We start from the raw sequence: 12,457 nt of genomic DNA on the forward strand, positions 1-12,457 counted from the left end.
TCCTGATTGCAATAAGGCACTAAAGTAAAACTGCAAAAAAAATGTATCAAAGAAATGAACTTTTTGTCCTGAATTACAGCAAATCCAACACAACACATCACTGAGTACCACTCTTCATAATTTTCAAGCATGATGGTGGCTGCATCATGTTATTGGTATGTTTCTCATCGGCAAGGACTAGAGTTTTTTAGGATAAAAAGAAACGGAACAGAGCTAAGCACAGGCAAAATCCTAGAGGAGAACCTGGTTCAGTCTGCTTTCCAACAGACACTGGAAGACAATTTCCCCTTTCAACAGGATAATAACCTAAAATACAAACCAAGTATACTGTACACTGGAGTTGTTTACCAAGACAATATGGAATGTTTCTGAGTGGCCTAGTTACAGTTTTGACTTACAGTACCAGTCAAAGGTTTGGACACACCTACTCATTCAAGGGTTTTTCTTTATTTTCTACATTGTAGAATAATAGTAAAGACATCAAAACTATGAAATAACACATATGAAATCACAAAGTAACCAAAAACGTGTTTGAGATTCTTCAAAGTAGCCACCCTTTGTCTTGATGACAGCTTTGCACACACTTGGCATTCTCTCAACCAGCTTCATGACGTAGTCACCTGGAATGCATTTAAATTAACAGGTGTGCCTTTTTGAAGGATAATTTGTGGAATTTCTTTCCTTCTTAATGCGTTTGAGCCAATCAGTTGTGTTGTGACAAGGTAGGGTTGGTATACAGAAGATAGCCCTACTTGGCAAAATACCAAGTCCATGTTACAGAGTTTAATGGCAACTCAAATAAGCAAAGAGAAATAACAGTCTATCATTACTTTAAGACATGAAGGTCAGTCAATCCAAAATGTTTCTTGGATGTTGAAAGTTTCTTCCAAGTGCAGTCGCAAAAACCATCAAGTGCTATGAGGAAACTGTCTCTCATGAGGACCGCCACAGGAAAGGAAGACCCAGAGTTACATCTGCTGCAGAGGACAAGTTCATTAGTTTCCAGCCTCGGAAATCTGCAATTAACTGCACCACAGATTGCAGCCCAAATAAATATTTCAGAGTTCAAGTAACAGACACAACTCAACATCCAACCACCTCTAAAGGACACCAATAAGAAGACGAGACTTGCTTGGGCCAAGAAACATGAGCAATGGACATTAGACCTGTGGAAATCTGTCCTTTGCTCTGATGAGTCCAAATTTGAGTTTTGGTTCCAACCGCTGTGTTATTGTGAGAAGTAGAGTAGATGAACAGATGATCTCCGCATGTGTGGTTCCCACCATGAAGCATGGAGGAGGTGTGATGGTGCTTTGCTGGTGACACTGATTTATTTAGAATTCAAGGCACACTTAACCAGCATGGCTATCACAGCATTTTGCAGCAATACGCCATCCCATCTGGTTTGCGCTTAGTGGGACAATCATTTGTTTTTCAACAGGACAATGACTCAAAACACACCTCCAGGCTGTATAAGGGCCATTTGACCGAGAAGGAGAGTGACGGAGTGATGCATCAGATGACCTGGCCTCCACAATCACCCGACCTCAACCCAATTGAGATGGTTAGGAATGAGTTGGACCGCAGTGAAAGAAAAGCAGCCAATAAGTGCTCAGCATATGTGGGAACTCCTTCAAGACTGTTGGAAAAATCAGTCCTCATGAAGCTGGTTGAGAGAATTCCAAGAGTGTGCAAAGATGTCAAGTCAAAGTGTGGCTACTTTGAAGAATCTCAAATATAAAATATATTTTGATTTAACACTTTTTGGCTTACTACATGATTCCATGTGTTATTTCATAGTTTCTGTTTTCACTGTTATTCTACAATGTAGAAAATAGTACAAATAAAGTTAAACTCTTGAATTAGTAGGTGTGTAGGTACTTTTGACCGGTACTGTGAATCAGCTTGAAAAAATCTATGGCAAGGCTTGAAAATGGCTGTCTAGCAATGATTAACAACCAGCTTGACAGAGCTTGTAGACCCTTTTCAATAATAAATGTGCAAATATATCACTAGCCACTTTAAACAATGCTACCTTATATAATGTTACTTACCCTACATTATTAATCTCATATGCATATGTATATACTGTACTCTACATCATCAACTGCATCCTTATGTAACACATGTATCACTAGCCACTTTAACTATGCCACTTTGTTTACTTTGTCTACACACTCATCTCATATGTATATACTGTACTCAATACCATCTACTGTATGCTGCTCTGTACCATCACTCATTCATATATCCTTATGTACATGTTCCTTATCCCCTTACACTGTGTATAAGACAGTAGTTTTGGAATTGTTAGTTAGATTACTTGTTGGTTATCACTGCATTGTCGGAACTAGAAGCACAAGCATTTCGCTACACTCGCATTAACATCTGCTAACCATGTGTATGTGACAAATAAAATTTGATTTGAAATATTGTATAATCCAGGTGTGCTAAGCTCTTAGAGACCTATCAAGAAAGACTGACAGCTGTAATCACTGCCAAAGGTGATTCTAACATGTATTGACTCAGGGGTGTGAATACTTAAATAAATGAGATATTTTATTTAATTTTCAATAAATTTGCTAACATTTATAAAAACATGTCTTCACTTTGTCATTATGGGGTAATGTGTGTAGATGGGTGAGAAAACAATTTACAAAATGTGGAATAAGTCAAAGGGTATGAATACTTTCTGAAGGCACTGTACAATTTCTGCTCGAGTAATGTCAGTAATACATTCTTGATATTGCCCCTTTACCTGCATAAACTTGGCATAGGGCTATTGATTCAGTTTTTGGAGAGACAATGCTATAGTAATCACAAAAATTAATAAAAACAATGAAATTATTACATTTTTATTTGCAATTGTTTATAAGGAAATACTTGTGAAAGAATATATAAATGAAGGGGTTATTATTATTATTAATAATAAAATATTACTTCATAAGTATGGTGAAATGCCACACTGGGTAAAATGAAAGGCAGGGTCAATACCATATTAATTACTTGAGTAGAAGTTGACTCACAAAAATAACTTAATTCAATTAAATAGAGCCATTTTTTGTTCATAAGCAAAGGTCACATTCAAGTGGTGCACGCACATGATCGCAGCAAAAAGCCCTGGCAAGATAGCTATACACTGTTGTCAGGGCCTTGACAAACTTAGCAGTGAGTGATCAAAACACAAGACTGTTGGCTATGTTCAACAAGTATATTATTCTTCTGGCTTTATCTAGCTCCCTTTGTGATATTTTACCTTGCCTTGATGGCTTGCTAGGTAATCAATCCTCCGATGTTGTAGACGTTAACCATCTGATTACGTGTTTATTAACTTGCACAAGCTGCGTCTGATGTTGCATGGGTCAATATAATGATTGAAAATGGCTTGTCAGTGTTTGCCAAAACTCAGAATATGTAGTGAAAAACTGATCAATACCTGACAAGCCTCAAACTTGTTTTGTAAACTAAAGAAATACAGAGCATCTCAATGTTTGAATTTAGGTTTCCATCAACCTCCAGCTAAAGCATCATGCAACTTACAAGAGGTCATACATTCAGCAATCGAGACCCAGAGGCCAATCAGCTGTCACGAGAGACTATACATCCAGTAGTTGTACGTAGGGCAGGAAAATTATTTAACTGAACAGAATATATTTTTTCTTCAAATAAACAGAGGCTGGAAATGAGATGGGATCCATTGGTATTAGAAATAGCGTTCTCTTTAATGAAGAGTTTGCAGTTTGTGTGGCAACGGTGGTGGTAAGATAGTGTATGTATGTAGTCCTATAGTGCTCTGTGTGAAGGTTATTCCAGCCTCTCGTCTCCCTCTTCCACATCCTTCAGACTGAGCACCTCCAGGGAACCTTTACCTTTCGTCTCACAGCGGATCAACTCATCTATCTCCCTGAAGCAGCCTGGGTCCACCAGACATACCTGGAGGATGGAGGGAGGGAGAGAAATATATATAGAAAGAGGGGGAGGGAGAGAGTGCTTGTTGTTGCATTACTTGAACTATTTACTACTCATAGCATATACAATGTATTCCAAATTAGTTTGGATATGTCTAGATAAGATATAACCATTTTAGTTAAGAGCAAGGGTGTCAAACTCATCCCATGGAGGACCTAGTGTCTACATGTTTTTGTTTTTTCCTTTCAATTAAGACCTAAACAACCATGCGAGGGGCGCCCTTCACTAATTAGTGACCTCAATTCATCAATCAAGTCTAAGGGAAGAGAGAAACCCCGCAGACACTCAGCCCAGCATGGAAAGAGATTGACACATGCGCTTTAGAGACACACAGTGTAGGACAGTATAAACCAGAGGGATCTGTCTCTCACCATCTCTAGCTGGTCGTCAAAGTCTTCACTTTCCACCACCTTGAGGAGGGGTTTGAGTTTCTCCTTCAGCCTCTTGCCCTCCTTGGCCGGCAGCACCAGCCTCAGCCTCATGTGGGCCCTCTGGATCTCTATGGAATCCTTCAGCTGCCTGATCACCTCCAGAGCCTAGGAACAAACAAACAGCTGTTAGATTCATTGGCATTAGCATGACAAAGACTCATTTGTTGGTACATACTAAAAGCCATCCATGTAAGTATTCTGGTTTATGTAGCTAAACAACATACAGGTTCAGAATGTTTAATATGAAAGATCAAACTCTTCACATTTGAAGGGAATAATTTATGGCTAAATCTTGCCACTGCTTGTACCCACAGTATGCACAGTGAGTGAACATTATAAACAAAGCCGGTCATTCATGTTTCCTTGCCAATATTAAAATAAGGAAAATGTCTAGACTCCAGTGTACTGTAGCAACAACACTGTGTCCCAGCCCTACCTGCTGCTTGGTGCTCTTGTTGGCCTTGACAGAGTAGTGGATATCCTTCATGGCCCGCTCTATGAGGTTGACTGTGTATGGTCGCTTGGTCTCTGGGTTCACACACTTCTCCGCCACGATGGTTGCAATGTCTCTGAAACTTGTCTCTAACTGGCTCTGCCTCTCTTTATCTGAAACCTGGAGTTCTCCTTTAGCTAAAATCTGACCGACAAAGAAAAAGACAAATACAGAATAGGCAAATATCATAGCAATACATAATGTTGAATGAATGTATGTAATATTAGTTACTGGTGTTTGTATTTGTCAATGTATTTACTTCTTTGCATATCTCTGTCAGGTCATCTGTTCCAAAGGCTTTTGACAGATCATCTTTCTTGGCAACCTGACCCTTGGAAACATTATTGAAAACAGAACTGGTCTGCAACACTTCATCCAGGTCCTTCTCTCTGTGTAATTGGCAAATGGAAATTGCATGGAGATGTATTAAGTGTTTACAGTAAGTTTTGCTATCACTGTTTCTTAATCCTGGTCTTGGGGACCCAAAGGGGCACACATTTTTGCCCTAGCACTACACACCTGATTCCACTAATCAAAGGTGTGACAATGAGTTGGTTAGTGGAATCAGATTAATAGTGCTAGGGCAAAAATGAGCACCCTTTGGGTCCCCAGGACCAGGATAGAAGCACTGTGCTAAATGCTTTCAATACCTAAAGTCAAATATTGTATGAACTCTGAGCAGCTACTGGATTTGGTTCTGGGGGCGGTCGATGGAGTGTCCCATTTTTTTCTTATTCAGAAGATGCCAGAAGCAAAACACATGGCACATAGACTGTTCCTCAGATCCTCATTATTCCACAGCCTCTCGACACTGGGTAAGAATATGATGCAAGATTCAAGGCCAGTGATAGGTCATGACTTGCTCCTCCGAAACAGCACAACTTGTTTATATACATATTTAGTTACATTCGGAGCTCATTATCAATAAATCAAAGATCAAAACATACTACCATTAGTCTGACATACTCGTAGTGTTTGATGTGTGCCTCGTTGGGTATCAAACAGATCTAGCTAGCTATTATGGCTAGCTAGCCAAATTCCTTAAAAACACTCACGCTCCAGATCTCCAGCTCATCACTTTATTTTTGTAGCAGGCGATTTCAAACCGTTTTCCTCCCTTTTTCATCCTCACCACCGCCACATTTGTGAGTCGGATCTGGTTTGTTGGTGTAAATATAGACATATTTTTGCTTTACAAAACAGAGTAATCTGTCAGTAAAGCGATAAATTTCTTGCGGCGTTGGTGTGCTATGAGTTTCACATAAATTCTGCCGGACTGAAACGCATACTATAGGTACAAAGGTTCCGACTTGTTGTTGATCTTCTTCGATGGGGTTTAATATGTTGCATTGCCGTCAGCTACTACACTGGAGTACAACTGCCTTATACTTCACTTAAATAAACAAATAAACAAACAAATACCCTGCCATCTAACTTTACCCTCCAAAAAATACAGCACCCTACTCCACTATTTAAATCAATTTAGTCCTACCTCATGCCAACAACCTGAAAGGATGGGACATCACCACGTAACACTTATCATGTAACTCTTCCGACGTCAATTCTCGCACTCAAATACTTCTCTGCAGCTGCCACCACAGCTTAAATTTTCTGCGACTTACGTTCTCTCCCTGCAGTACAGTTGATAACCATTGATATAAATGCTAAACATCTAATTTTACTGAAACATATCACTTGTTGGCCTATCCCTCTCTACTGGTACAGGTCTACTACTCACAACACTCCTCTCAGGATTTCCCCCTTGACCAATATTCCTCTACTTACTGCACAATTAACATAGATGTAGCGTAGTTCGTTCTGCGTTGTGTAATTTTAATTAGGACGCGGACACAACTGAAGGTCTGCTAGTTGAATTATTTTTATTTGCCCTGCACACGAAGAGACAACACACATTATGTTAACCCTTGGATGGAAATACAGATAACCCGCGATGGACCAAACCAAAATATACAAAACTTTTACAATCACATGTATGTACAATATTGATATGAAAAAGTGTTTGTACACCAAATAAAAACATTAGCTATGCAGCTGTAATTAAAAAAAAAATACACTTAATTATTATTATTATCAAATTATTAACATCCCCTCTTGACCTGGCCCATTTGAATTGGTCCTTGTGTGCAATTTGGTGCATAATCTAGGGGAACAATATCACACTGCTACACATACAGTACCACTATTTTCCCCAATGCTACACATTCCTTTGTCTCATGCCCTTATGCACACTTCTCACACCTAGAAACCTCCCTCCTACACATTGCTGCCACGTGCCCATAAGCTTGACACCTGCAACAACGTAATGTATTCGGTACAAAAGCTCGTACAGGAAAACATATACAGTGGGGAGAACAAGTATTTGATACACTGCCGATGTTTCAGGTTTTCCTACTTACAAAGCATGTAGAGGTCTGTCATTTTTTAAATCATAGGTACACTTCAACTGTGAGAGACGGAATCTAAAACAAAAATCCAGAAAATCACATTGTATGATTTTTAAGTAATTAATTTGCATTTTATTGCATGATTTGTTTCTGTTGGAGAGTTTGTCCGCCCTTTCTGTCGTGGTTGGAAGGATGGGTTCAGATTGACATTCATTCATGTCATTATGGATAGATGTTTCGGCGGTTGTCGGTCTTCGCGTTCAATGATACCGAATTCCTAGCTGCAGACTAGTAATTCATATCAAAGATTTGTTCTTATTCTGTCTGTGTCAATAGTCTAAGAGTTTAACCACATGGAATGGTTAAAAGATTCAGCAGTCTGGTCTCAAACATTGGCCCTCTCGTTATCGAGGTAAGTGGTGGTTACAGCGTTGAGAAGGAGAAAGTGGTTAATGTTTCTGAAATAAAGATATTCTTTGCAAAACAGACTGGGATTGCAAAGGTAAGAGGTTGATTCTGCAACTATGGACTTTTTGTTGTGGTACAGGGGCTGATTTTTAAGAGAAACAATAGTTTTAGGGATACATGGTTTTTATTAGATCTCAAGAACCCAAGGGGTCATACCCAGCTCTTGGGTTCTTATTTTAACTTAAGAACCACAGCATGGTCCATGTGTACTACAGTCCCAACGCTTAGAAATGTTCATTATCTTCCCTTGAAATAAGGTTTTGGAAACCTTTAAGCATAACTTTCATATTATTACTGAGACATAATTGTACAAATGCAAAAGATAAACTTACTGTATGCAGTTTTAGCACAGATGCACATGGCCGTGTTTTGACTAATACATGCTTCGAGGCAACAGAACACTTCCCACTTATCCTGACATTTCCATTGGAGCGCAAATGGGAAGGAAGTGTCATACATTGGCTGGAAGCGTGTTATTAAAAACAGTCGTGTGCTAAAACTGCGTACAGTAAGTATATTGTTTATATATATTTTTAAATTCTCGATGATATGAAAGTAAAGTTCCAAAGGTTTCCAAAACCGTATCGCAAGGGAGGATTATTAACATTAGACAGAGAGTCGGGGTGCTTATCATATTCCCCCCGCACGGCAGGTACAGTGCCTTCAGAAAGTATCCATACACCTTGACCTATCTCACAATTTGTTGTGTTACAGACTGAATTCAGAATGGATTAAATATTTTAAAAATTCACCCATCTACACACAATACCCCATAATGACAAAGTGAAAGCATGTTTTTATATATTGTATCACATTTTATTGAAAATTAAATACAATAAATATCTAATTTACATAACTATTCACACCACTGAGTCAATACTTTGTAGAAGCACCTTTGACAGTGATTACAGCTGTGAGTCTTTTTGGGTAAGTCTCTAAGATCTTTCTACACCTGGATTGTACAATATTTGCACATTATTCTTTTCAAAATTGTTCACATTCTGTCAAATTGGTTGTTGATCATTGCTAGACAACCATGTTCAGCTCTTGTCATAGATTTTCAAGCAGATGTAAGTCAAACTTGGCCACTCAGGAATATTCACTGTATTCTTGGTAAGCAACTCCAGTGTAGATTAGGCCTTGTGCTTTAGGTAGGTTATTGTCCTGTTGAATGGTGAATTCATCTCCCAGTGTCTGGCGGAAAGCAGTGTAAACCAGGTTTTCCTCTAGGATTTTGCCTGTACTTAGCTCCAACCCATATATTTTTTTATCCTGAAAAACTCCCCAGTCCTTAATGATTGCAAGCATACCCATACATGCTGCAGCAACCACCATGCATGAAAATATGGGGAGTGGTACTCGAATGTGTTGTATTTGATTTGCCCCAAAATAACACATTACAGGACAAAAAGTAAACTGCTTTGCCAATTTCTTTGCAGTATTACTTTAGTGGCTTGTTGCAAAAAGGATGCATGTTTTAGAATATATTTCTCTACATGACTTCCTTTCACTGTCAATTAGGTTATTATTGTGGAGTAACTACAATGTTGTTGATCCATCCTCAGTTTTCTCCCATCACAGCCATTAAACTCTGTAATTGTTTTAAAGTCAACATTGGCCTCATTGTGAAATCACTGAGAGGTTTCCTTCCTCTACGGCATCTGAGTTAGGAAGGATGCCTGTATCTTTCTAGTGACTCGGTGTATTGATACACCATCCAAAGTGTAATTAATAACTTCACCATTCTCAAAATGTTATTCAATGTCTGTTTTTTAACCCATCTACCAATCAGTGCCCTTCTTTGCTAGGAATTGGAAAACCTCCCCGGTCTTGGTGGTTGAATCTGTGTTTGAAATTCACTGCTCGACTGAGGGACCTTACACATAACATAAGGGACCTTACACATAACAGAGATGAGGTAGTCATTCAAAAATCATGTTGAACACTGTTTTGCATTGAGTGAGTTCATGCAACTTACGTGACTTGTTAAGCAAATGTGTACTCCTGAACTTATTTAAATCAAATTGTATTTGTCACATACACATGGTTAGCAGATGTTATTGCAAGTGTAGCGAAATGCTTGTGCTTCTAGTCCCGACAGTGCAGCAATATCTAACAACTAATCCAACAATTCCACGACAACTAACTAATACACACAAATCTAAGTAAAGAAATGGAATAAGAATATATACATATCAATATAAATATATGGATGCACAATGACCAAGCGGCATGGGCAAGATGCAATAGATGGTATAAAATACAGTATATGTACATATGTGATGAGTAATGCAAGAAATGTAAACATTATTAAGTGGCATTATTAAAGTGACTAGTGTCATGGAAAATTCAGTACTGAGAGAGATTTGGTAATTTCTTCAAACAATCATCTTTATTTAATATCAATGCATTATTGCAATAATGAGGCTGGTCAACCCCAGAACCTTGAGTGTTGGACCGAGTAACCTAACCTTTACCCAAATGCAGAGTACTATATATAGCTGACGCTAAAAATGTTTAGTCATGATTGGTTTTACCCATCCCGTGCAGATTGGCACATCATAAACCACTCTGGGTTCATCATGTCATTATCTGCACGTGGGTTGTGGTCTTAACCCCACCCTGGTTTAGTTTCCCAGATGCAAGGATGATTGAGACAACGATGGATTGTTCTACTCCTAAACTATCCCTAGTAAAACACATTCTTGTCTATGTAATGCAGTCTTTAACTCATTTGTCAACTTAAGCCATCTCTGGTGACCATAAACCCAGATTAGCTGCAGGGAACTAGAGTGGAGACCATAAAAAAAACAGACACTAGGACAGAAATGTCTTTACTATTAGTTAAATATGAATTGTTAACCATTAATATGAAATAAATCAGGTAAATATAATTTTTTCCTCACATTCCCCACTCAAGATAATCTTCTAGAAAAATTCAAGTTTGTTAAATACACATTTCATCCATGGTAAACAACCGTCCTCTGGGTTTCTGAGCTTAATACCTTTATCAAAACACTGTCAATTTGTAACATAATGAAACCCTGAAAATTAACATCACACACAAGCTTAATCTCAACAGATAGGACAGTCATCATGCTGGCACCACGCACAAAGGTAGGGGTAAGCATGATGAAAATGTCTAACCCATTTAGAACAAAACCTTCCTACACCAGTGATAGACACCCCTCTCTGGACACTTTGTACACCCAGTAGTAACATGAGCTCCTTATGCTCAGGATTGGGGTCCTCATCAGAGATGTAGTCAGGAATAGGTCAGGGAAATCATTCAGTTCCCAATCAGAATCTAAACCCAATTAATTATCCAAACATAATTTAGAATGAAATTGCTCAGTGATTCACATGAGTTTTATCACCCAAAAAGAAAACCCCCAATTTAACACAGATTTTAACACAGATTAGTACCGGGAGAATGCACATTTATATTAATATACAATATATTAATATCATAATTAACCCAGTGAACTAACTCATCAGGGTTATTATTACAGATCAGTATCCCAATGCATTCTTAAGCCTAAATCATTATAAATTTAGCAGTGTAGACCTCCCCCGTCAACCAGATACCCCAAGTAAATATTTCAGACAAGTCTAAATCAATTACGGGCACAGTTGACCAACCCCCTCTCTTCTCCAGCACTCAATCTTCTGGCATTTCTTCATTTTTCTTCAGATAGCTTCACAGTTCAAAATGGATGATCCATGTCAATGTCCCAATTTCAATGTCTCACCTGAACCCCAACACAACTCATGTCTTGCCCATTTGCATACCAGGGTACCAGCGATATGAGAAATGTTTTGGAACGTATCTCTATCTCTATGCTCACTCCGCACGGACTTCTTTTGCAATCTTGAGAGAAAAGGCAGTTGATGACTTCAACTGGATGCTGTACATCAGTTGCTGGCTCGGACTCAGGTCTCTCAGTAAAAGTGGTGCAGGACAGGGCCTTAGTGAATGCTATTTCTTCAGCCGTTTAGAGGGGGTTTTGAGGTCCACACCGTTTGGTCAAATTGTCCCTGCTTATGCATCAAGACGCCACCCGTAGTAACCTCGAGAGTGATGATAGATCAGATAGTTCAGTTCATTTCTGATTCAGAAAATCCAGACAAGCATTTTAAAGAAATCCAAACAAATGATCCATTGTGTGTAATTATTACCACTACTAATATGCTTAATGCAAACCTCTAAAACACATGTCAAAGAAAAAAATAAGATCACATTCTGTTGAAACAATTCTTCTAATTAGCTTTTACTCCCTTATCACACCGTCAACCTCAATGCAGAGTCATAGGATCTGAAAATGATCCCGATCATCCAGCAGACCCAATCTTTTGAGATTTATCAAAACAGAACAAACAACGCAACAATACACTCCTTCATACATCACTCAATACATTTCTATATTTCCCTCAAGGTGTGTAAACTTCAATCAAGACTGGTAATTCCCCCATTTTGACACATAATTCACATCATGACTAATGTGTAAAAACAACAATACTACAAATAAAAATTCTAATTACTACCCTTAATAACTCATTTGTCAACAAAATATTGTACCCATAACTTCATAGTAAAAATAGACTAGAGACAGGTCTATCCTTCTCGTGGTCCAATTAGTTATAAAACCTCTCCATAATTATCAGTATTATAAATGACCATCAAATCAGTA

The 12,457-nt window shown here is 38.4% G+C and overlaps 1 protein-coding gene across 1 annotated transcript; it reads right to left on the reverse strand.

Annotated features, from left to right (window-relative positions):
- Window positions 1-2,839: 2,839 nt before the first annotated feature.
- Window positions 2,840-6,320, reverse strand: LOC124005415 (ribosome maturation protein SBDS-like). The gene is made up of 5 exons (XM_046314655.1): window positions 5,949-6,320; window positions 5,153-5,282; window positions 4,837-5,037; window positions 4,341-4,505; window positions 2,840-3,933 (listed from the first exon to the last, which is right to left on the reverse strand). The coding sequence occupies exons 1-5, from the start codon at window positions 6,074-6,076 to the stop codon at window positions 3,805-3,807; spliced, it is 753 nt and encodes a 250-aa protein (XP_046170611.1). The 5' UTR covers window positions 6,077-6,320; the 3' UTR covers window positions 2,840-3,804.
- Window positions 6,321-12,457: the final 6,137 nt, after the last annotated feature.

The sequence above is a fragment of the Oncorhynchus gorbuscha genome, linkage group LG19, assembly GCF_021184085.1.
Source record: "Oncorhynchus gorbuscha isolate QuinsamMale2020 ecotype Even-year linkage group LG19, OgorEven_v1.0, whole genome shotgun sequence".
Lineage (NCBI taxonomy): Eukaryota > Metazoa > Chordata > Actinopteri > Salmoniformes > Salmonidae > Oncorhynchus > Oncorhynchus gorbuscha.